Source organism: Rhipicephalus microplus, chromosome 8 (genome assembly GCF_043290135.1).
Source record: "Rhipicephalus microplus isolate Deutch F79 chromosome 8, USDA_Rmic, whole genome shotgun sequence".
Lineage (NCBI taxonomy): Eukaryota > Metazoa > Arthropoda > Arachnida > Ixodida > Ixodidae > Rhipicephalus > Rhipicephalus microplus.
In genome coordinates this window covers 8403032-8428849 of record NC_134707.1, presented here as the reverse complement: position 1 = coordinate 8428849, position 25818 = coordinate 8403032, and the positions used below count along the sequence as shown (strand labels likewise).

At 44.2% G+C, this 25818-nt stretch overlaps 1 protein-coding gene across 1 annotated transcript in view; it reads left to right on the top strand.

Annotated features, from left to right (window-relative positions):
- The window catches only part of LOC119164067 (RNA polymerase II-associated protein 1), a 57365-nt gene that overhangs the window by 28610 nt on the left and 2937 nt on the right, over window positions 1-25818 (top strand). Inside the window, exons 17-25 of the mRNA XM_037416175.2 lie at window positions 6427-6569; window positions 8223-8433; window positions 17283-17438; window positions 17577-17707; window positions 18957-19139; window positions 19810-19908; window positions 21383-21513; window positions 21972-22113; window positions 24573-24738. Of these exons, the coding sequence (XP_037272072.2) occupies window positions 6427-6569; window positions 8223-8433; window positions 17283-17438; window positions 17577-17707; window positions 18957-19139; window positions 19810-19908; window positions 21383-21513; window positions 21972-22113; window positions 24573-24738 (1362 nt within the window). The remainder of the gene's footprint in view (window positions 1-6426; window positions 6570-8222; window positions 8434-17282; window positions 17439-17576; window positions 17708-18956; window positions 19140-19809; window positions 19909-21382; window positions 21514-21971; window positions 22114-24572; window positions 24739-25818) is intronic.

Below are 25818 nucleotides of genomic sequence, written 5' to 3'. Positions count from 1 at the left end.
AATTAGTTCGGTCACATCGTACAGTAAAACCTTATTAATTCAAACTCGGGTATTTCGAAGCTCTGCTCAATTGGAAGGATTTCTGCCATCCCGTATTTTGCAATGTAAGCTTGAGTGGATAATTTAAAGCGGCGGCCGGCATCAGTCCGGTTAGTTAGAAAACTTTGGGTGCTTGTGCAAGTTCCAGATAACGATTTCGCCGCTAATCCGTGAAAGCGACGGTCCTTAATAGCCACAAGGCAGTGAAACGTATCGATACTAATAAGTGGCACCTGAATCATCCTAGTTTCGCTACTTCTAGGGCAAAAAAAACGAAGAAAAAAAACGGTCACATGGTCAACCAAAACGTGCGCCTGCGGAAAACGAGACGTACTTCACTGCAATACAGTGGTGACACGCGGGCATCTTATTGCATGTTTCTCGCAAGGTCAGTTGGTCATAGTTTACCTATTCTTTCTGGCATTGTAAATAAATTAATAAAGGACAGTTTAGTGGAAATCGCGATGTATGCAAACTTCCGATATCCGGTTGCTCCAGCAATTCGCATATCTGCAGTGCTGGCGGAGTTCTTGCCAGCAACACCTATTTAGAAAACTAGGTTCAAAAGTTTAAAACTAACATTTTTTCCAGCCAAAACACATCGTGAGCTTCGTCATCCTGGGCATTAATAATTTTGTAATTATAACAGAAAGAATGTGCGAATGATGTCATCATGACGTGCTGTCGCAGCCAGGAGCAGGCGATATGCTGCCCGCGTGTCGTTGTTGTGTTGCAGTGGAGATGTCTTGCTTTCCGCAAGCACACATTTCAGTGTATTAGGACAGCATCTTCTTCTTTTTTTTTTTTTTTTTTTTTGTGGCAGCAGCAGGGCTCACCGTTCCTCCATGTTCGCGGTAAAATTAAGACCAGCTATTGCTGGAAAAAATCATCCTTGGAGCCACAAGCTAGCCAGGGCAGCAAACGACAAGCGCTGATTACTTGGAATAGTTGTAAGTTCCTTGCATCCCACTTTTTGTATGTTCTGTTGATTCGAAAACCTACTTGATTCGAAGATTTCTCGCGGCCCCAGTGACTACGAATTAACGAGGTTTTACCCTATTTCAGCTCATGCATAAATCTTGCGCCACATGAACAGAATGCATGAATCTTGTTAAGGTGTCGTTTGTGTACAGACCTCATTATAAGACTACATATATGTTTTAACAGAACAGCTGTTAGTCAAACTATAAGGACGGCAGTGGCATTTCAGAAAGCTCCGTTGCCAAGCAGCCACCAAGCACAGCACACGCTTTGGGATAAAGACTGTCGAACCATATAAACTGAAAAAAATTATAATAATAATAAAAACCATTTTCACCAGTGCAGCAATGATTGCAATAACAACAATTTGTAATGTTCTAATGGTAATGTCGCACACGCCCTTGTCTTTCTATTTTGTTACAATTATACGTGTAACACTCCCTTGTGCTAACTTGGCCAGTTTGACTGAGAACCATCTAGATAATTTTATAAACTTCCGATGAGATTATGCACAAATTGAGTACATTGAAGTTTGTTCTGGAACTTACACAGCCGCTAGCGATAACGCTGGAACCTTCAATTGCACATGTATAAATGCTGACACACTTTGCTACGTGGCAGATTATCGACAGCTGATGCTCTATTTTCGCTGCCATCAGTTTACAGCGTGTGTCGCTTGTAGAGTAACGTTTAGTTTTCTGGGCACAGTTTGGTCTAAATAAAAAGTTCACTCAGAAAACAATGGTTGTTGTCTTTGTTGAAATTACGACTCCGTGACAATACGAAGGCTGACAGCTAACTCTTTTGGATCCGACATCCCGAAACTCGCAGCTACAAAACGCAGGTGTAAGAAAATAAGTACGTCCGCTCCAGGGCTCCTATTGCACAATCTCTTCCCGTTAAGAGCGCACCAAGTAGAACGGTTTACGAGCCGTGCGCTGATGCTTGCCGATAACGGGCGCGCAAGCTGTCGCAACCACGCCTTTGATTAAAATCAAAGTTCATGGCTGCTGCTCGAGTGACCCCCTTAACCCGCGTCTATTCATGCTTGGTCAAGACGGGCTGCGTGTTTTTACTCTGCTTGAGCATTTGACGGCAGGTCTAAAACGTGGTGGGATGCTATCGTGTGTGCCCTTGCCGAGTGACAGAGGCCGCTTTGTTTAACCTCTGCTTCCACAATTTTACGCTCTGGTACAACGTACGATGCGCTTGGAATGTTACCAACTCGTAGTTTATGCGGAACGTGGCGGCAATGTCAAAAACTTGTTGAGTGTTCATATAATTTTTTTCGTAATAAAAAATTTTGACTTCGTTGTCTAGCAATGGTGCGGCGAGCGCATCTAAACTACCTTGAGGTTCTTATGTCGGTGGCACTTCAATGACCAGAACATAAGTTTCTTACATTTATTTTTATAGGGCCTATTGGTTTAGTATGAAGATAACATTTATTACAGTAGCTCATCTCTAGTCTTTATTTGCTGTTCATGTTGAATTCAGTGTTTTAATTACAATTAGAACACTGCAACTTTTTAGCATTCAATTTTTTCATTTGTCTGAGTTCTGTGGGAATTGAGGCTGGCCCGCTGCCTTTGCGTGGGCTTTCCCGCCTTTTCTGCAATTCTCATGTCCCGACATGTCTGCCCTCCTTTGCTGTCTGCCGCGCTGGGGAGGGCGGAGTGACGTTTAACTCCCTCACCCGGTAGCGGATGTTGACTGTGGCGCCGCGCGCGGGACCTCCGGAGAGGTTTTCGCGCGCTGCGTCGGGAGCGGTGAGTACTCCCGCTCACAGCGAACGGTGAGCCACGCCATCTTTTCCGTCCGTCGTCTCCCTTCGCTCTGGGGCTCGTCCGACTTCGCTGACGGCGCCTCGCGCCCGAGGCGAACGCTCACCTTTTTGTTGCCCCACGTTGCGCGCCAGTGTGGTGTACACGTATCCCGAAGGAGTACGGCCACCAGCGTGGGTCCGGTCTTAGCGAGCCGCAGGGCACGCGTTAACCGTCGCCGTGGCGGGAAACACGATACTGCTCAAGTCGCAACACTTTATTGTGGCAACACCGAACGCAGTACAGCTCGTTGCAAAAAGGCGCGGCGGGAAAGCAAGTAGGCTTATCCACGCCACGGGCACAAAGTACTACACAGGGGTGCCACGAGCACGTCTCCGCGGTAAAGGTGATCCACGGAGACACCGGAACAAAGGCCCGGTTGCTCGAGCGAGGGCAAAAGCACTCGCGTTGGCTTTGAAGGGAGACGGGTCGGCGTAGCGAGGCCACGCGCTAGGACACCGTACCGCCCATAGTGTCATGCGTTTATTTTGTTAGTTATGTTTTGTTTCTCCTTTGTAATCATTTTTTTTAGCAGCAGTAGCAGGGCTGGACTGAGGTTAGCCTGTCGCTCATAGCAGTGTCATTTTAGCTGCATGGGTGACGTCCGGCTGCCTTTTGCAGACCGGTAAAGGGCAAATTTAGGAGAGGGGGATGTGGGAATTGAGGCTGGCCCGCTGCCTTTGCGCGGGCTTTCCCGCCTTTTCTGCAATTCTCATGTCCCGACATGTCTGCCCTCATTTGCTGTCTGCCGCGCTGGGGAGGGCGGAGTGACGTTTAACTCCCTCACCCGGTAGCGGATGTTGACTGTGGCGCCGCGCGCGGGACCTCCAGAAAGGTTTTCGCGCGCTGCGTCGGGAGCGGTGAGTACACTCTGGGACAGCGAACGGTGAGCCACGCCATCTTTTCCGTCCGTCGTCTCCCGTCGCTCGGGGGCTCGTCGGACTTCGCTGACGGCGCCTCGCGCCCGAGGCGAACGCTCACCTTTTTGTTGCCCCACTGCGTACTCACGGCCGAAGGGCGGTACGGTGTCCTAGCGCGTGGCCTCGCTACGCCGACCCGTCTCCCTTCAAAGCCAACGCGAGCGCCTTTGCCCTCGCTCGAGCAACCGGGCCTTTGTTCCGGTGTCTCCGTGGATCACCTTTACCGCGGAGACGTGCTCGTGGCACCCCTGTGTAGTACTTTGTGCCCGTGGCGTGGATAAGCCTACTTGCTTTCCCGCCGCGCCTTTTTGCAACGAGCTGTACTGCGTTCGGTGTTGCCACAATAAAGTGTTGCGACTTGAGCAGTATCGTGTTTCCCGCCACGGCGACGGTTAACGCGTGCCCTGCGGCTCGCTAAGACCGAACCCACGCTGGTGGCCGTACTCCTTCGGGATACGTGTGCACCACAGTTCTTGCAGCTGTACAGAGTGGTGCTTATGTTTTTACAAAGAAAGATGTTATGAGACCACAACTCGAGTCATGCGCCACTGTAGTTGTCTACCGCTGCTGCCGGTGTCTGTAACTACACCGCACGAAATTAGAAAAAGAACTAGCACCAATGACTCAATGAGGCTCAAACACGGGTCCACTGGGGGCCAGTTCAGTATTCTACCACTGAGCTACGCCTGGGCTTGGTACTTGTTAGCAAACTTGCCTTTGGCAGGCTTGATTTCGGGAAAGCAATCGCGGTAATACGACTTGTAAAGCATTTTAAAACAGCGAAAAACAACCAGTTGTTGCACAATGCAAATAGCGTCACAAGTGGGTCGTCCAATGCTACAACCCATTACAAAAGCTTGTTTTTGTTTCCCTGTTTACTGTGGCGCATACTCATTTCAGGCATAATTCCTCATCGTCGTCAGCCACTGCATGAACAATTGACACTAAATTCCTTGCAAGTGTTTAGCAGATACCACATTTCTCAGAAGAATGACGAAAAATAGCATAGCGAATGACTACAAAAAATTTTTTATTAATAATGCCGTAGTAGGTATCAAGCAAGTTCGCTTGCAGTAGTTACCCACTGAGTGTTTCGAAAAAGCTCTGAAAAGGCCGCTCTTCTAGCTGTCGCTGTGACTGCTGCGCCTTAGGCGCAGGCCTGGCGTTTTTTTTCTTTGAGTTGCTCTGCTTTCACTTTTGTTGTTGTAAGGTTTAATATATATTAATTTTGGGTAAGTCTGGTCGCTTGATCAGCAATGCATGCTTAGTAAAAACCACTGAAATATTTGTGTTTACCAGAAATCAAAAATTATAATTAACAGTGATGCGTGACCGGAGAAATATACTCCGGAACTATGTAAATTTCAATGCTCCGAAGCACACCTTTTGGTGCACCAGATTGCTCCAAAACTCCCTTTTTTACTGCTCCAAAGCTGCTCCAAAACCACATTATTCCTGCTCCCAAAACTGCTCCAAAAGACTGAAGCCCTCTTCCATCCCTGAAATGGCAAAAAAAAAAAATCAGAACAGTGCACCATGAAGTTTTTTTTGCTTTTTTTCTCACCCCCACTCTTCAGTTTTGAAATTTTCCAAATCTCAAGGTCACCGTGAATCTTGGCAGATTCACATTTGAATCCTCAGAATCTGTCAAACAATTTGACAGGTGTAACAAATTCTGTTGTAGCCTTTATGATTGTTTTCTGAGTGGGCTAAATAAAAAAATACTACTTTTATTGAAATGACAGTGCTCATTTTGCCCTTCATGAAATAGGGGATGTTGAATGGTTTGCAGATATTTTTTTCTGAATGTAAGCCTTCTTTTTCATACTGCTCCAAGTTAGGTCTTTTGTGATGAAAAATGGATGCCCCCCCCCCTTCAACCCCTGCTAAAAATTTGGATTTTAGTGCTCCAAAAGTAACATTTTGCTGTTCCAAAAATCGCTCCAAATTTTATTTCGGCTATTGCACTCCTGTAGATAGATGTTCTTTTTGAAAGTTTTCTATATCTTTTCAGTTCATAGGAATAAATTAAACTCTTCAGCCACATTTAGTCAAAGATTTCTAATGTTAAGATTAAGAACTATAAACTGACTGAATATACAAACAGCGCAACTTAAATGTAGCTACAGTGTTACTACAGAAGCAAGGAAATAAGGACAGAAAAGAGCGCTGACTTTCAACATTGATTTAATAGTGGAGTGGTGTACATATATAGGTGAAAAAAGAAGAGAATGGGCATGCATAGAAAAGTGCAGTTTACAACCACTGCGAAACAGTGTCAGCAAAACTGAAGCAGTGTGCTCGCCTTCTACGTATGCCCATTCTCTTCTTTTTTCGCCTATATATGTACACCACTTCGCTATTAAGTCATTGTTGAAAGTCAGCGCTCTTTTCTGTCCTTACTTCTTTGCTTCTGTCGTTACACTGTTACTAATTTTAAGTTGCACTCTTCGTATATTCAATTATGTCCTACCAACTTGCCCAAGTTTCCACGCTTTATAAACTGACCCGACATTTAGGAGCTCAAAATGTCGTGTCAGTTTATATTTTTCAATTTTAACATTAGAAACTTAAGACTGTGGGCATTAAGATTGTTGGCTCTTAATAATTGAATCATCTTATTTATTTATTTATTCAATCTTAAAATCTTTTGTTGGTACCAGATGGGAGTGTACACTGTTGCAGCCATGCTGCACTGCCTGTCCTCGATGTGGAAACTTGGTGAAACAACTGACACCAGTGTTGTGGGCACTGTGCTACTGGTTCTCAACTCCCAGCTTGTCACCTTGATGACCTCACAGTTCAGGTGGGTACCACACACTCAAGGGCTCTGTGCGACAGTCTCTCTTGTTGCTGGCATTGCTAGGGCAAAACAAAACAAAACTACAAGCTTCTACTTTGCTGTTCAAATTTTTTAAATGTGTTCGACATAGCCTAAACATTTCTTAGGCCGTTTACAGCTTGACAAAAATTAACTTCAATGTATGTGGTAGTACATGTATCACTGAGTCAAAGTAAAGATTAACAGCGCAAACTTGGGAGAAAGAAAAGAAAACAGGAGGACAGGCAGTGTTAATCTATGATACACTTAAACCTCATTATAACAAAATTGCACTTCACATGAAAAGAAGTTTGTTATATCCGAAAATTTGTTATAAATGTATATTCCTAACACTATATTTATTGCAAGATTATTCATTTACTTCGTGATAAGAAATATTTTGTTATATTCAGATTCTTTATTTTCATGTTTGTGGGGTCTCAAAACTACTCGCTCTCTGAACGAACAGACACAGTTGACACGGTCAGACCAAACCAAACAAGACATTTATTCAATTACCTTTAGATAGACGATATTGCGTCCTACTCGCAAGACACGTGTACGCCATGAGGCGCAAACAGCTTTACAGCCGTTGGTAGCACTCCCACAGGTTTGAGGGTAATTCGTTTCATGTCTACACTGTTGATACCATCCTTGAGACATCCATCAGCTAGCTAACCTTTCGCCGCTTTTTTCAGAATTGTGTCCCAAAACGTGGTGTGAAGTCTACCTTCATGTGAAGTTACGATTCTGTGCAAAACTTAGGAACAGGTTGAGTTACTCAGTTTTGCTACTCATTCTCAGATTAGTGTTGAGTTGCAGTTGCATTGAGCTTGTATTTATGTGAAACTTGGTACAATACTCGCAAACTGAAATCCAGTCTTGTTTTCTTTAGCAATAGGACTGCAATGAGCAGTAGCTCGTTATTAGCGCATCATGTTCCTTCAGATATGACTGCTGAAGGTAACACATTGACTGTGGTGCAAGTTTTCGAGTAAAATTATGCCCATATGAAACCAACTGTATGGGCTGGAAAAGTAAATGTGAGCAATACTTCGCCCGAAATTTCCTTGTTTCAGTCTTTGAGTATGCTACTATCCAAACACTGCTTTAAAGGAGCTCTGCAACACTTTTCCAAATAACCATAGAATGCATCCACTAAAGGAGCTTATTGCTTCATAATTCACTGCTGCAAAAATTTTCAGAATTCATTGAGTATGAGCGAAGTTACAATTATTCGTCGCACGATGCAACCGTAAGCCCGCGTAACAAACTCTTAAAATTACAAAATTTATAATTCAGGTGAAAATAACATTTACCTTTAACCTAGTAGTGTGGTATTGGGGCAGTGTGGATTTTCCTTTTATGAGTGGTTTCACGACATAGTACTCCACACGGCAGTGAAACTATCCTTACAGGGGAATTCTATGCGTTCATATATATGCATTTGTTCGTTCATTTCGAGTCCTCGGGAATTTCCAATAGCCTAAATTCATGTCCAAGCAAATACAAATACTCGAATATTTCTTCAAATATTCAAAATTCCCGAATATTTGTCCGTCTTTGGTATTGGTGGTAGTGTCAAGAAGTTGGAATACCAGTCGCCATGCTTTAGAGCGGGTTTTACTTTGCTTGCAGGAGTTTCTCATTGTTACTATCTGAAAGTGAAAGAAGCCAAATGCAGTCAGATTCCAGTTCCAGCCAGTGCCTTCCATGTGTTGCCTCTGAGGAGCCCATCCCTTGTGAGGGTTGGGATATGGCTTCCTTTGAATTCCTGGCTTCCGTGGCCAGACTCATTCACAAAATGGCCACCAAGTCAGAAGCTGGCAAGAGTGAAGAACTTTCCGTGGTAAGTATAGTTTAGCTGCACGATAAATAAATATCATCGGATGCCTACCAACCGTAACATGTTTCGGTGTCCTGGAGTCATTTCCGGCTCTTGCCGTAGACGAAAGCATGGCCTTTTAAATTGTGTTGGCGTTAGCTCTTTGCGACACGGCATGCCTTATGGTTAATCATCTATAAAGGCATAAAATTGACATTATTTGAAGCCAAGATTGCAGAAACCAAATTTAGCAATTGTGAAAGTGCTAGAGTAAAGTACCACATTTTCTCGCATGTAACCACCACACAAAAAAAAAGGAAAAACCTGCTTTAAATGTGGGAGTGCTAGTTATATATGAGAAAATACAGTTTAGTGTACTTTACAGCCATTAATTATATTTACAATGTAACTAACTACTCAACTATTGTGCAGCCACTTATGGTATGTTTTTTTGGTAGTCGATTTTAGCGACCAATCCAATCTTGTGCAGTGGTTAATTGCTAGCAGCAAGCATTTAAAAAAAAAAAAGGCGGAAAACAGGGCTGCCAAATCTTCTAAAAAAAAAAAGCCACAAAAATTTACCAATGTAGCCAAAACAGTAGCCTACCGGCAGCTGTTATTTTGTTTTGGAGCCAGAAAATTAGCCAAACATGATTTCAGTTTTTTTTTACCACACCACATTCTGATGCTTAATGATACAAAAATATACACCACAGCAACTTTTATCACATTAAGGTAGACTTTAAAAAAATTACGTGACTTCCTGCAGAAGGAATTAAGACTAGAAAATTGGCAATTAATACTGCACTGACTGTCAAGGGTACGTAATCGAGTTCACTTTTGCCAGCATGCCCCACAGCACTGTTAAAGTGGCCCTTAAACACTTTTTTGAGTAACCATGGAATCAAGTCACTGGAAAAGTGTATTGCCTCATTAATCCAATGTGGCAAAAATTTTAAGAATCCATCCAGTACGAGTGGAGTTCCGAAGATTTGTCACACGCTGCAATCGCATTCTCTCTTCTGTCATCCCAACGAAAGCACTGGAAGCTAAACAGGGAGAGATGGGAGCGGCAAACAGAAAGCGTCATGCGCGCTCGTGATCTTGAGCACTTTTCCCGTTTGTTTTTTTCTTCGAATACGTGGCTTGTTCAGTGGGATCGCGCGCAAACACGTGGACAAGTGATGCCCTCCGGGGCGATCTCTGTAACGACCGAGTGCGCTATGTTCAAATCAGCCAATGGCTGATAGATGGGCTTACTACGAGTGATTTTTGGGCTTATTGCGTGGTTTTTCGAGAGAGAAAAACAAAGCAATTTTTAGCTGACTTTGAAAATTTATTGTGAATTCCAGGTCGCGTGCTGCGCTTTAATATTTGGCTCGCATGTTGTCGGGAGCCTCTACTACCGATCAGCAGCATTTTATGACCATGCTCAAAAAGTGTTGCAGAGCCCATTTAATGTATAGTGAGCAAAGTACTTCGTATTTCGCAGCAAATCAAGTGCAGTTTTTTAATCACGTTTGTGTAGAGCTTCTAACACCTTTCAAACACCTATCAGACGTAGTCCGAATTTGATCCGGTTGATCGCAAGAAGTTCGTGCGATATTCGATTCCTTAGGTTGCTTTTTGTAAGAGGCACAAAAGAAAACACTCGCTCCGCTTCTGCGTTGGATTTAGAGAAAACAAAAAGTTTTTTTGCCCTGTCTGCATTGTTTTGCATAGGATTGGCACCTGATGCATTCCCGTAGGTTTATATTTCGATCCATAATTTCACTGCTGGAATATCAGCTCTCACATCGTCAACTTGACAAAGGTGCAGTACTTGCTCCTCAATACGAGCTTGAGGCAACCAAATATGTCTCCTGCGAAAGTTTTCAAAGCGTTCATCGTATTGGGCCCCGTAACAGTTGACTCAATGTGCAGTTTGCCGCCAGAGTCACTAAGAAAACAAGACCGCCTTGGCTCTTCACATGCAAATACTTTTTTTTAATGTCTTCTGTGTTATCATATCACGGAAATAACAGCTTAGACGCATTCATGTAAGAAACGCATGCAGTGCATCGTGTGTGCACACAAAAAGATAAGAAAAGGGGCTGTCATTTCAAAACAAATAACATAAAGCAGTCGACATGACAAACGTCATGGCTGACAAGTGCAACAGCGTCGGCAGTGCAAATATGAAACCTCAATGAAAAATGACTGCAGAAAAAGTGAGGTGCATCCGCTTTGTGTAAGTCTTCTATGAGCAGTGTGCAACCGCTTTTCGCCAACTTTTGCCTAGGGTGGCGCCACCTATTCAGCTCGGAGCATTAGCGCGTGAGGCGGATAGTGACTAGAAAGCTTAAATGAGTCGCCCGCCAGCTACATTACAGGGCTGCCTTACCTATATGAGTTCTATTTATAATGTGGAAACCATGGCGGCCGGGACGTGTTTTGCGTGCATGCAATTGCTTCTGGCATACTGAGTGAAAAAATGCGGTTACACTGAGAGAACCGCAGCCGGCGATGTGAATGAACTTTTTCTTAGTTGTGCTTGGTTTTAGTGTATATTAGCTGTTGACGTCAGCGCCAGAACAATAGCCAAAAAGTAGCCAAGTAAGCAACGTCATTTTTTGTTGCCACGGCCTTTGAAAAGTAGCCAATCTGGCGTAAAGTACCCAAATCTGGCAACCTTGGTGGGAAAAGTTTTTTTTTTTTTTAATTCCTGCAGACACACCCAATGTGAAGGTCTCGTTAAACACTGTACTGCCTTTGCCGAATTTATTGTGTGTAGCATAATACTTCGACCACTAGAACAGAAACTTTGTGCAACAAGAATGCTTAACTTATCATTAGCTGAGTCTGTGTGGTTTCTTCTCTCCCAATAGTGGTAGGAAATGGCAAAGTAAGTCGTATCTTCACAAGATGGCGCTGTGCCACAAAGTATTAAAGGAGTACTGAAGAAAACTGAAAAAAACCTTCAAAGGTGTTGTGGCGACACACTGCGCACAAACCAACGCAGCCAGCGTGACTTGGCCGCTTGCTGGAACGCTCGTTCAATAACGGACAGCGCCACCGCTATTTCACCGGAGGCTGACGTCACCACAGGTGGCTATATAACCCAAGCTACCAAGCTTGGTTTCGTGTTTGTTACCCTAACCGTTTGAGCGCAGCATAGGCATGCTTGCCCTGCTGCTACCACGTTAATTAATAAACATCCTTACATTTTATGTAGCGATCCGTCCTTTTCTCGACACTGTATCTCACATCCAGTGACTCGGCATTCCAACTAACCGCACCGCTCTTCGCTGACAAGTACTTGCCCTGCTGCTGCTACCATGTTAATTAATAAACATCCTTACATTTTATGTTGTGATCCGTCCTTCTCTCTACACTGTATCCCACATCCGGTGACTCGGCATTCCAACTAACCGCACCGCCATGGCCGAGCAAGAAGCCCTCGCGGCTCTTCGCCAACCAGTACAACTACTTCAACAGCTGCTTCATGCCCAACAACAGTCGCGCTCGGTCCACGCCCACCAAAGCTCTGTTCTAGCGAGCACCATCACTCCTACAGGCACAACACCCTGCATCCTCATACCACCAGAGTTTCCCGAATTCTGGCCCGGAAGCCCAGCCACCTGGCTCCTCAAGATGGAGGCTGCTTTCTGCCTGCGCAACATCATCTTGCAGCAGGAAAGGTACGCCATCATGGTAGACATACTTCCTCCATCTCTGCGATGTGTTGTGCCTCCTCCGGGACCACAGCCATATGACAGGCTTCGAGACTTCGTGCTAGCCCTACCTCAACCGGCAGTGCCACGCCACTCACTACCTGCCATGCGAAACATTAGCATCGCACCTCGGGCCGTCACTACACCTGCACCCAACCCAGTAGCTCATTCTACAACGTCTGCCTTGCTGACCATCGTGCCGTCTACTCTTCCCACCTCGGCAGCCGCCACTCCTACAACCGTTCCTGCTTCCACCACCGCTGCCCCAGCTTCATTAAACTTCCGCGCCATCCGCTTCATGCCTACCTCAATTTCGACTGACCTACCTGCTTCTATAGCTGCTGAGGCCATGTCAGCTACGAAAGTCTTGGTCGATACAACACCGGTATTTCTTGAAAGCACGGTTGTAACTACTGAAAGTGCTCAGCCTGCTGGGCTGACCGCTCCGTCCTTGCTTAGCACTGCTTCCACCGAGACCCCAAGTCATGGTGCTCCCCTGAATCCATGTGCTGGGCCTTTCTCCTAGTTACTTCACCGGTAATGTCCGCCACTGGCCTTCCGAACCAGGAGCAGTCAAACGCACCCACGGCTTCTACCAGGGCCCGTTCAACAGTTCCCGTTGAGCCTCGTGCGCAGACCTTGACTTTCTCTCCACCCGAAGCCACTTCTACTGCTTCACTTCCGGTGACCACAGATGCCCCATCGTCGCGGTTCACCGAAACCATCATTAACTGGACTGTGGCAACTACTTCTGCCCAGATCTACAGTGGTTCCGATTGCTCCTCTCGAAAAGAGGATCCCATTGGTGATGACTACGGCAGCATATGCCCTTGGCCCAGTGCCGCTGCCTGCGGCCAAGGTTCCAGCCAGGACCCTGGCTCCTACTGTGTCACAGCTTGCGAAGTTTCCCTTCTTGGGTGTTCACTTTGTCCCCCCTCGTCGCCATTCGCAACCTCGACTTACAAAAGAAAGTCCAGCACCTTTTGGCCACTCCTTCCACAGCCGCCATGTCACAGCCTGCTACTTTCACGGCACGCTTTGGGCGTCTGGTACAAGCCCTGAGGGTTCTCCACTCCTCAGGGGGGTGATGTGGCGACACACTGCGCACAAACCAGCACAGCCGGCGTGACTCGGCTGCATACTGCAACGCTCGTCCGATAATGGACAGCGCCACCGCTCTTTCACCGGAGGCTGACGTCACCACAGGTGGCTATATAACCCAAGCTACAAAGCTCGGTTTCGTGTTTGTTACCCTAATCATTCGAGCGCAGCATCAACGGCTTGCCCTGCTGTTAATTAATAAACATCATTACATTTTATGTTGGGGTCCGTCCTTCTCTCGACACTGCATCCCACAGTGCGATAACTTGGAAGATAGGCTTGTGTTGTGGTAACCTCGCTACTCACTGTAACAAGATCACCTCGTATTCAGGTTTACCAAGCCACAGAACTGCATATCGCCGCCTGCTCACGTGTTGTGCACTGCTACGCATGCGCTAAACTAGCAAAGCAGATAGTGTTCAATCGAGCAATACACCAAACACTTTATTGCTTTTCGCCCCCCCCCCAAACACAGTACAACGTCCGCTCCAGAGACATGAGGAGCAAAGGCTTTTGCACACGGACGCACATCAAACGAAGAAACCGCAAGACCATTGCAGGCGACGGGGAGTTTTAACATGCCACTGAAAATGGTCCCTCGTGGCTATGCTGCGCACTCAGACGAGCACCACTCAATCTGGTTGCGTAAGCTAGGGCATATTTCCTACGCATAGGCCTCCAGCAAGTGTGGTTCAGCATAGTAGGACTATGCACGAGCGCTAGACACTGTTGTTTGAATTATCGTACGTAACCGGAGCAAACGCAAAAGTAAACACTCCCTTTAAGGATGAACACGTGTTTATCAAATGTTGCCCGAGAAGAATGCCTTCTTCAGTGCGCACCTGACTCAATCTCGCCAACTCTCGCAACCCGAGACCACGTGCCGCGCCCGCGCATGGCGCCATCTTTTGCCACGCACAGTCACGAGAGCACTGGAGAAGGCAAGAGGAATGGCAGTACAGCAAAAATGCCTGCGAAATGGTTGCAAGCACACTTCAAATCCCCACAGTGTAGACATTCACATTTTATGTATAAAGTATCAGCGGCCAGTATAGCCTAGAAAATATTTTTTAAAGGGGCCCTGAAACACTTCTTCAAGTAACCATAAAATGGACTCACTAAAAGTGCTTATTACCTCGAAAATTCAATGGCACAAAAATTTCAAGAATCCATCCAGTACGAGCAGAGTCACAAAGATTTGTTGCACGCTGCAATCGCATTTCCTGTTCTCTCATCCCGAAGAAAGCACTGAAAGCTAAGCGGGGGGGGGGGGGGGAGGGATGGCATGGGCAAAAAAATACGTCATGCGTGCCGCGTGACCTCGAGCACCCTTTCTTTTTTCTTCAAAAACGTGGCTTTTTCAATGTGATCGAGCGGGCACACGTGCACAAGTAGCGGCCTCCCGCGGCAATATCTCTAACGACCAAGCGCGCAATGTTCAAATCAGCCAATGGCTGATAGGAGGCCTTTAGTGAGTGATTTCCGAGCTATCTCCATTATTCGTCAAGAGAAAAGATAGCAATTTTTTGCTAACGTCGATAATTTATTATTAATTTCAGACTGCGTGCTAAACTATAGTATTTGGCTCGCGTGTTCTCGGAAGCCTCTACTACCGATCAGCCATGTTTTCTGACCATACTCAAAAAGTGTTGCACGGCCCCGTTAAAATCAATTTTAAAATGTATGCCTTGCAACTGTCTCAGAAATGGAGCTTATCGCAACATCAAGATCAACTTGGTTTGAATGTAAATGACAAACAACCACCTATGTTGGAAGTTTGTAGTGGCTACTAGTCTCCTAGCATTCACTTACTCCCACTGTTCTCAATGCAGTGCTAATGTGTACGCAGTGCTGCACACTATGCATGTCGCCGTTGTGTCCCTGTTTTATGTGTTCACATGGCCAACTGTGTTGACCAGTGAACCACACTTGAGGCTTTCTAATACTGAAACTGGGACTGGGTGCTATAAAAATGTCCCCAAGTAATTAACTATTGTGCACTCAAGAAGACGAGGTTTGCGGCTGTCATAAGTTATTACTACTGAAAAACAAGTTGGGAAATTTTTGTGCCAGCAGTCCTCTAAATGCGTTACCTCCTCATTATTTTTTGGATTTATTGCTTGTTTTTGCCTTCTTCGTCCTTCTCTATAATGCCTAATATTGGCTCTCTTACCTGAGCAACACAATCCCAGCCTTGCTTATACTCGACAGCTGTGTTATTAATTGCACCTGTACTTTGCCCAGCGCAAATTTTCTTCCAGAGCTTTTCACTACGGCGTCTCTCATAATCATACGGTGGTTTTGAGACGTTAACATTATCCTGTCCGTGCCTATACTCGTCAACAGTATGCTGCCGATGGTTTCAATAAACATTTTCTTGCGTTTGGAGCGCTTTGTGACAACTAGCGCCATCCAGTGCATAAAAGGAGGTCTTTTCTAGTTACGCTTTTGCGTTTTCTTTTTTCGCTGTGGGAGGGATTTTTAAAAGCGCCTTTTAGACGTCGTGCTAGACGAGCGCTCGTTGTTTCCGACACGACATCAACGCCGCACATAGCTGCCGCGCGAAAATAGCGAATTTCAACGGATTCTGATGAGTCTCCATTAGAATTTTGTGATGGTGGTAGCAGCGAAGACTCGGGAGATGACTTTGATTCATCAGACTTTAGCATGGATGGTGAAAGTGCATCAAGTAGCCCCGGAACGTCGACAGGTATCCGTCGGAAAGTTTCGTTTTCTACTAGGAATCGTTTCATCGCAGCGGCGATCATATCTAAAGACATCTCATCATCATCATCAGCCGGACTACGTCCACTGCAAGACAAAGGCCTCTCCCACGTTCCGCCAGTCAACTCGGTCTTGTGCTTGCTGCTGCCAATTTATACCCGCAAACTTCTTAATCTCATCTGCCCACCTAGCCTTCTGTCTCCCCCTAACCCGCTTGCCTTCTTTAGGAATCCAGTTAGCTACCCTTGATGACCAGCAGCGTGTTCTAAAGGTTGCGGTTCTTATCTGCAGGGTGTAAATGTCGTTTGGACAGTATCATTTGTCAGTGGCGGCACAGAGAGTGGAGTTTTGCGCGAGAAGACGGCCGGGTGTTGACCTCAGCATTGCGCTCTGCAGTGCCGTGCGGCGCTTCGTTAGAGCCGCTATGGCTAACATTTTTTTTTATAAAATTAACTTGTACAGATAGAAAGTTAGTATTTGCAGTAATGTTGTATACAGCCTTCTTCTTTAAAATGTACGTTTGTACATTTTTTTGGGTTGCATTGGTACAAAGCAGTGTCCATGGTTTTACAAGTTTCAGAAATATTTTTATTAATAATATTCTACAAAAAACATTAAGAAATGTTTGTTTAAAAATAATATCATTTGAAAGCACAGTATTTCTGCTACAAATTGATCTATACATTATAATAAAAAGCATTTAGTGTAGTAGTAAAAGAAACGTTTACTAGACCACCCAATAACTGCTTATTTTTCTGCAGACAGGAAAGTGCGAAACCCCACATATCAATTACCAATTTATTGCAATTTCACCGCAAGAGGTATGTGTGCATACCCCTTGTGGTGAAATTGGTGCGCAGCCTAACTGTGCACAGCATAACAAAACAATTATTCTACCCTTGTTAATGAAAGAGCCCCTGATATATGATCAACTAGACGCAGTATTGCAGAAAAAAAATTCAAGCTTCGGTCCTTCTACCGTGCTTCTGCAGTAATCGATAGTAGCCACCAAAAAGTGTTCCCTATAACAGCGGGCTGGACTGTACATGGAGTACAAATATATCCAGGAAAGACCACATTATATTGATTCCTGCGCTATAATAAGTGGTTAAGTTATGTTAAGAACCCCTGGTTGTCAAAATTTCCGGAGCCCTCCACTACGGCGTCTCTCATAATCATATGTTGGTTTTGGGACGTTGAACCCCACATATAAATCATTAAGTTATGTGATGGGAGTCATCTTTTAAGTAAGCAAGACGAAGGTATTGAACGAAAATTATTATGCAGTGTCGATCTTGTTCACCTAAACTTTTTTCTTTTTTTAACTCTTCACAGGCAAGGACCAGCCTCCTCTGTAATGCTAATGTAAAAGCCTACTTGGAGCAGCTCTGTGCTCATGCCAAGCACTGGACTCGGAGGTGCAGTCAGCGATGGCTTTGCCGTCCGGAGTTCAACCTGCTGTTTGAGTTGCTACTTCTTGCTGTGTCTGAGGTGGGTCGAACATTGAACGGTAGCCAATCATGCCTGTTTGCAATAGTAGTGTCTTTGTCACACTGTTTGTAAATCTGTATTAAGAACCAGTGGTGTACATTTTTCTTTAACCATAAACCTCTCCTGTCTCTATTTCAGACTTTAGATGAGGATCATGCTGCGCTTTACCATGAAGTGTCGCTAACGCTTCTGTGCACAAGTGCCCCAGGCTTTGAACGTCAGTATCTGAGAGTTCTTGAGGAGGTTGCTTTTGCCGGAAACCTCGCATGGTGAGAATGCCGGCTCTTCTTTGGATTGCAGTTATCCTATTTAGTCTACTCTCTCAGACCCTTACTCGTACTCTTCCTAAATACTCGTACTCATACTCCACTTAAGAAGGGAGAGATAAGAAGAAGAATAATAGTAAATTTACTGTATTCAATTGTTCACTCATCAATTTTTGTTTGTAAAGAAAGGCAGGACAAAGTGCTTTTGTGGCTTTCCCATTTTCAGTTAATTTTGTTTCTCAATGATGTATCATGTAACTCATAATGTTCATTCATAGAATGACAACTTTTTTTGCATTTGGCAAACAGTGCACCATCCGAAATTGCCATCCGAAGTTGCCTCATGAGGTGAACAGAGCTTGTCACCTTTAGTGTAATTCATGCAATTCGACGTAATTTCATTTCTCTGGTGTCTTGCAAATAGCTTCAAGCTATGTATTTGTATAGCATCCAGACTATTAAGAAAAGCTAATTATCTTGAGGAGTCATAACGAACCTGCCACAGCCTGCACAGCCTTGGCATTTTATTTCACAATGATTTCACAATGATAGTAGCTTATCACTATTGTATTTTTTATCTCGTACTCAACACCTGAACTACGGTCGTGGGCACTATGAAAGGGAACGTCAAATTATTGTTTATGCAACAATTTGCTCATAATTTGTCAGAGGGAATGTGATGTATTGATTAGAAAAAAGTGTTTTCTTCTGGATCTTTTAGTGTTATGAATACTTTTTCATTTGCCTACTGGGTTTGGCCGCTATGACTTTTTGAAGGCAATTTATGCAGTATGAGTGTTCCCTTTCAAATTGTTCACGACTGTACATGTCACATTTTAGGCAGTATTTTCTGGGAAAAAGTGTACGTTAACATGAAGTACAATTGAACCTCAATATAGCACATGCGAATACATTGAAGTCTATTTTGAAATATTGTCTACAGGTGTTGCAGTGTGGCAGATGTACGGTTGTTACGAGCATTGGAGATTGCAAAGCTGTTTCTGTGCTTGACGTTACTTCAAGGTCTGACTAAATTCAGTAAGTGCACTAGAGCCAAATGCCCAAGGATGCAATGGCAAATGTGGTTGTGCTGAACTTGAAGTTTGAGTAGAATCACTGAGAGGCAAGCAGGCAAGTTGGTGCAGATTCCCAGTTGAACCTTGATTACCCGAAGTGGTCTCGAAGCATTTCTGCCAAGAAACTGATATCGTGGTTTCGGTGATTTTACTCGCATATTTGTATCTGCTTCTAGCTCGCAGTCCAATCACTTGGAGACGCTGTCGATAGAGGACGTTTCAGCAAGTGAGAGAGAAAGCATCACGGGGTGCTCCATGCCTGTCGCCGCCAGTGCCAAGCTCGACAGTGCTGCGTTGTCAGACATCAAGGCTGCCTACTTGAAGACTCTTGAAAAAATCCTGAGGCAGATCAATCAAAGGTAGGGCTTTTTTTTGTAAGACTTGGCTAATCAGTTCGTTTTTGTTGTTGACTCTTGTTATTACTAACTTTTAGGAAGTGCATGTACTGTTTGTACTGTCAAAGTATTGATGCTGTAAGTCAGAACGCAATGTGATTACTGGAAAGGGAAATTCTGTTGGTTAAATAAATCTCAAACAACCATTTGGATGAACTGCCCTAAGTTGCATTAAGAAAAAGTCACTGGCTTGGCTAGAGCTGTGAGGCTTACATTGACGGAACTCAACATTAATCAGCATTTTGTAGTGTTGTGATTTTACTGTATCTATTAACACAGTACTGTCGAGCTTATCTACAATGATATAAGTTGTACTGAGGGCTTGGTTGTTGCAGCGGTACCTTGACAGTCATGATTTTTATGGGTGTCGTGCGGAGATGTCGTTCGGTATGTCATACAAACATCTCATTTCTCGTTCTTTTAGAGTGAATGGGGTTGTGCAGTTATGCAAATGTTTGATAAGGCACACACTGGAGGAATGCTGCTGCACATGACACCTTCACATCAAAGTATAATTACTGTATGCGTAGTCAGTATACAAGTCAATGGTTTAATACCAACCTACGTATTGCTGCTGAACTTCTTATATCAGCTTGTGTGTATTTTACAAACTTTGCTCTCGCTTTTATTGCAGCTCAGGGGTGTCCCTAACGTTGAGAATGAAGCCCGCGTATTCGTATGACTGGCTTTACGTCCCGTTGCATAGGCTATGCGCTCTGGAGGAAATAACAAAGTAAGTCAGCTTTTGTTTTTATGGTTCAAAGGGAAGATGTCTTTTCCTTTATAGCAGAGCTGTAAAAGGGTCGCTTGCTTTATTTGGGGTGTCCTTCCACAAGCAGAAACGCAAAAAATAGAACACGTGACCTTCTATGAGAAGGCGACGACATCTTCACAAAATGTTATAATGATGTCACAAATCATCAAAATTCGGACGCCATCTTCAGATTGCATGAACGTCAACAGATGTCGATCGGTCGAGGGTGGGCCGGTCCAGGAGACTGTGCAGAAACTCAAGTGGAGCGACGCACCTTCTGTATCTGTTTCACTGCAACATTTGAGTCTAGGGGTGGCTTTGCGTGGCCAGTGTCAGTCAACTACTCTTTTTACGAATGCCAGTGATGCAAGTGCTGCTTCAATTGCTTCAAACTTCTCCGAAAAGAAAATGTTGCTACATGGTCTTTATACTGGGATATTTGTTAGTAAGTGCTCCTAATCTGCTCTAAAATAGAGCTGGAAAAATGGAGATGAGAAACTTTAAGCATGTGACCAACTCGCAAGAACTTTTTAAAAACGAAAACTACCTGTATACTATCATCCTAGTGTGCTACTATGCAGCTTTATTGGCTCTGATATTATTTGAAGATATAGCTCATTTTAGGGTGCGTTCATTAACCAACCATATTTTCATTTTTAGTTTTTTGCCATTCATTTTCTTGCCTGTGAAATACCTGTCCTAACAAATATTCATTATGAGATGCTTGAGCAGTGCTTTGAATTTTAAGAGTTGCAGGGCATACTTTACCATCTACTCTAGAGTGCCATTATTTCTGCTCCAAATATACTCATGGCTGCTCCAGAGTGGCATTATGTTTGTTTGCTCGGAATATACTTATGGCTGCTTCAAAGTGGTGAAATTTACTCCATAAAGTGGAGAGTCGCTTCCATCACTAGAATGGCCTTGGAGTATCATGCTCACGAAGAATGCCTGTCACAGCAGAGGCGGCAATGTATCCGTCAGTCCACAGGTCATTCTCTTTCATCAAATGGAATGGCTCCAACATTTTGCAACGCAAAATGTGTTTCGACTTTAAAGAGTGCTGCATTGTGATCCAGTTATGTAGGCTAGTCCATTGTGAGATCCAGTTAGAAACTGAGAATATCTTTTGATGCAATGCAATAATTGGATGATCGATTTCGTGTATCTCGGAATGTGTAACACTGTCAACAATGAAAGAAACAATATTTTTTTTTTCGTTTTGCGTATTCTTCAAAGGGGGGAGGCATTATGTACTGAAAAGTAAACCATGCTAGCCCAACTTTGTATACTTCTAAATCTAATCCATTTTTGTAGTTCATTGGTTGGTTTGAAATGAGAACAGAAGGAAACAGGTGGCAGGCTCTTTTTCCTGTGGCTATAATTTGCATGAACGAAATAATGCGCTGGAAATCGATAAAAATGATTCAAATATTATACATTGCCCTTGCAGAAACTACGATCGTGGTCATGTCCTGTCCTGCTTGCGCTGGGCCATCCACCTGCTCGGCGCAAGGCACCACTTCATGCGAACGTTCCCACCACTGGTTCATTTCACCCGTCTAGCATCAGTATTTTTGGCCGGTAAGGCTATTGTTGGCTATACCCGCATATATTGAACCCACACATAAATTATTTTTTATAATGAACAGCTCTATAATCTCCTTGGATGCATTTTTCATTTACTATGCAATATTTTACCTCTAAACAGGCAATCTTTGAGCTTTGTCATGATTACCTTCAAATTCTATATATGTATCTGATGTTTACTGTATCCATTTCTCATCTTGACTTTCTATGGGCAGTGTGTAGGAAACTGTGTGTGACTGTTCGCTTCACTGTGCACATGCAAGGCACTGAAGTGTGTGTTACTGTTTATGGTAAAATAATTGGTAGTGCTGACCAAACAGGGTTGTCTTCAATGTTCGTTGTTAGTTCGCATGCCCAGTATGTTGTGCTCACCGTTTTATTGCCATGGTAATTATGCTATTAGTATAGCTATTCATAATTGTGACACTAGTATTCACGCTTAATTCTGGCAGGTCCTGAGCTGTTCCTAGACATGGAGGTGCAGGGCGCCATGTTGCGGCTTCTCCAGCTGCTTGAGCAGACAAAGCTGCTGTGCTGCACGCAGCGCCACCTGGATCTGAACCACTGGCCAGGGCTGCCATCGTTCTCAGATTTGTGAGCCCCTCAGATTGTGTAGAACAGCAAGGGTTTGTGTTAAATAAGAAAGGCCAGAAACGGATTGAGGGATCATTTTTGTTGGGCCAAAAGAAAAAAAAATCATTTGAACAGCTCGCTCTATGTTCCATAACACTGGCATGAATTTTATATCACACAATTAGTGCAACATACTTCAAAAGTGTTGGCCAGCACCCATCGTAGCCACTGCGGCAAGCGTGCAACACTCCTGTTGCTCAGTGACATACCACGTGATTTTTACAAGCTGGCAGCTAGCCAGTGTACCTTCGTGAACTACCAAAAGGCACAGAAGCATTAGTTTAAGGGGGGCTTTGGAACGAGGGGTGTGCCTACAAATTACACCATGGCCACCTTCCCTCCGCACGCTTTGCATAACATCGATTCCCTAGGTATGTGAGATCTACTGAATTTTTTCGTGACCGGCATCAAGTTTTGTTTGCTTGGTAACATGAAGCCACCAACTGTGCCTCGAACAACGGCAACGATCGCCAATGCGTGCATGTGGTCAGGCCTTTCGCCGCAGCCCAGATACAACGAAATCTGCTTGCCCCCAAGTGCAGTATGAAGCATGACATCATTGAAGGTCCTTTTAGGCTTCCTGTCTCCCAAATAAACTTCATTTTCATGTATTAAACCATTTCTTCAAACTTCAATTTTTCGGACTATTTAGCAGTCTCGAAGATTGTTCAGTTACTGTACCTTAGAAGCCCTAATAAGCTGCTGCATTTTCACCTAGACGTGTATTTTCATCTAGGCGAGCTTACAGTAAGACCTTTGTCGGGGATGTTCTATGAAATGAAAAATTTTGATGTTTTCAGAGGTGGTGTTGTCAGAAGGGTGTACATTTTCTACATCTCATAATTTCTGTTATATATATTTTTTTGTAGATAGAAGCGTGTCTTTAGACACTCTTTTCTGTCTGGCAATCTTGAATTAGTTTATATCACTCACGTAAGATACGTCTTGTTATTGAAACTCATATACATGAAAAATTTCTTCCTTCTGGGTTTTGGTGATATATTACATAAAATATTGAGTGCTGTAGTTTCTTCGGCAAACAAAGATCTGGGGTAAACCGCAGAAAACATGTACTTTCCTGGCTGTAGGGAAAGTTAATTTTTGTACCCCTTTCTCAATGCAATTAGCCCGATTGTGTAGACCCCCCATCCCCCCAAAAACGGAAAACTTACACCTCTCTAAACAAAGGTCTCAAACCTGCCTTGCTACGAAACAAATGAAAGATGAGGAGTTTATCGAAGAGCCTTTTTTTTCTAGACAACAGTTTTTAAAAAATCTACACATTTGTGTTGTGAATGCAACTTTATGCCTCTGCAAAATGCATTTTTCTTGAAAGATGGTATTTGTTGACTCGTGGAAACAGCAAATGTGCCATAGACCAATCTTTCATTACACCACACTGAAGCTGTTTCTGGAGCTGTTGAGTTATTTCGTGCCAACCCAGCTGACATAGAGGGGTACTAACTTAATACCGTATTTGCTCGCGTAATCCTCGCACTCGCGTAATTCTCGCAGCCCCCACATCGTCCAACAAAAAAATGATTTCTTTTTTTCTCATGTAATTATCGCACCCCCAAAAACTGCCGAAATAATGTCGTCTGCTCATTCAAACCACTGATGATGATAATACGCACCATCAGGCGCCATCTCTTATGCATCAAGCATAGTATTATTGCCCAGAGATTCAATTTATTCCAAGCCAAAGCGGCAGGTGCGCGTTGCAGCGTGTTTTGTATGTTGTGTCGGTAATCTTGTCACGTTATGGGGTGATACCGAAGCTACACGGCTAATTTTAAGCTGAAAGTGATAGATCATACACTAAACAACGGCAACAGGGCCGCCGGTAGGCCCTTCGGAGTCTACGAGTTTTGTGTTTGCTACTGGGGACGGCAGCTGAAAGCCACCAAGACGTGTTAGGCCTTCCGTGTGCCTAAAACTGGGATTGACGGTAAACTTTATTTCTTCTGAAGGAAACTGTAGGCAATTTTGTTAAATAGCCATTAGCCCAATACTGACGTCCTACGCTTACCTTTTGAGGACTCCTGTTGAGCGACAAACGCTACCGCTACGCCCGCAACGCCCACAAGCTTTGCGTTTGGTATTCTAATTCTCGACTATTTCCTTGCACTTGTTGTGTCTCAAATTAAACTTGCGTGTGTTGAACCTGCGCTTTTATTGTTGAGGTAAGTTTTAATTAGTGCTTCTCAAAGCTTGCTGTTAGTTGCTGGTGTGGGAATTCTGATTTGCGATCACTTTCCTCGTAAGCTTTCCCCGCGTAATTCTCGCACCCCCCAACTTTGCATCAGTTTTCTGCCAAAAAAAGTGCGAGAATTATGCGAGTAAATACGGTAGTGTGGGCCGTGGCAAGTGCTTTTTGGCTTGATGATGCACAGAATGCGATTCTGTGTCCTCCTGTGCAGTTATCTTCAGCTTCTGGAGGCATACGTCGGCGAGTCCTACGGAGACCAAGTGTTTGCCTCGTGGCTTCTGGTTCCCCTGCAAGGAGCGTGCGACCCCCACTTCCGCAAGCTTCTCTTTGCCGAGAACCCGGAGGCCCTGGCCATGACACGCTTGAGGCCAGAACAGGTACGAGAATGTCATTACTTCTAGTGATGTTGCCTTAGTGGAGCCTTAGACACTGCCATATTATTACCAGCACCCTATATGAGGCGCAGAGCAAATAAGAATTACGAAGTAACCAAATATGCTGAGGCTCATGCAATGAGCAATAAAACAAAAGCCTATCATTGGTATGTGAAAAAAAAAAAAAATGAGGCCGTCTTGATCTACCCTGTGTTGCCATTGTCATCATAGTAGTAGTAGTAGTAGTAGTAGTAGTAGTAGTAGTAGTAGTAGTAGTAGTAGTAGTAGTAGTAGTAGTACAGGTCACGTGACCAGAAAGGTGTGAAAATAAAGAAAAAATTACAGCATATCCACGGAGTGAAGGATGATGAGTGGGGCGAAGCGTCCGTCCATCCGTCCGTGCATGCATCCATGCGTCCGATTGCGTTCGAGAATGCAGACAGGGCACGGGTAACACTGACGAGATGCGAGACAAAGAAGCCGAACGCAAGCGTTTTCGAAGCGTCCACCCCTCTGCTTCGTCCATGCCCCACCAACGATCCGCCATATACAACGACTACCCAAGAGACTGAGAGAGGCACTCGTTCTTCGTACACTCAGGCAAAACCCACGTAGCAGCCAATCGGAGAGTAACGGTACAGCACCATCTGAAATATCCTCACTCAACTGCAGTTTGTATGTACTTCCATGAGGCAGCGCCGTCTATTATACTGTTCAGAGATACTGCTTTCTTTTCTTTCTCGTCTCTTCTCTCGGTTACGCGTGACGCATGACAAGATTAGTCTAAGAGAAGCTTCGCCACTAATAAAAATGAAAAGATATGATGGAGACGATTTGAAATTATGGTGATGCTTAGTAATTATGATGCTCAATATGCGTGAGCGAGGGTATGTGAAATATAATGGCATATTTACGATAGTGATCACACAAGCCAGTCATAGACACTTGCATGCTTATAGCTTTGCTGTTCCCACGGTTTTCACAGCATGGAACTGGGTGCAATTGTTAATACAGTTATAACAACCTTTACACATGTTTGCCTTTACACATATAGGATTGTTTTGCTCATTTTTTTTAGACACA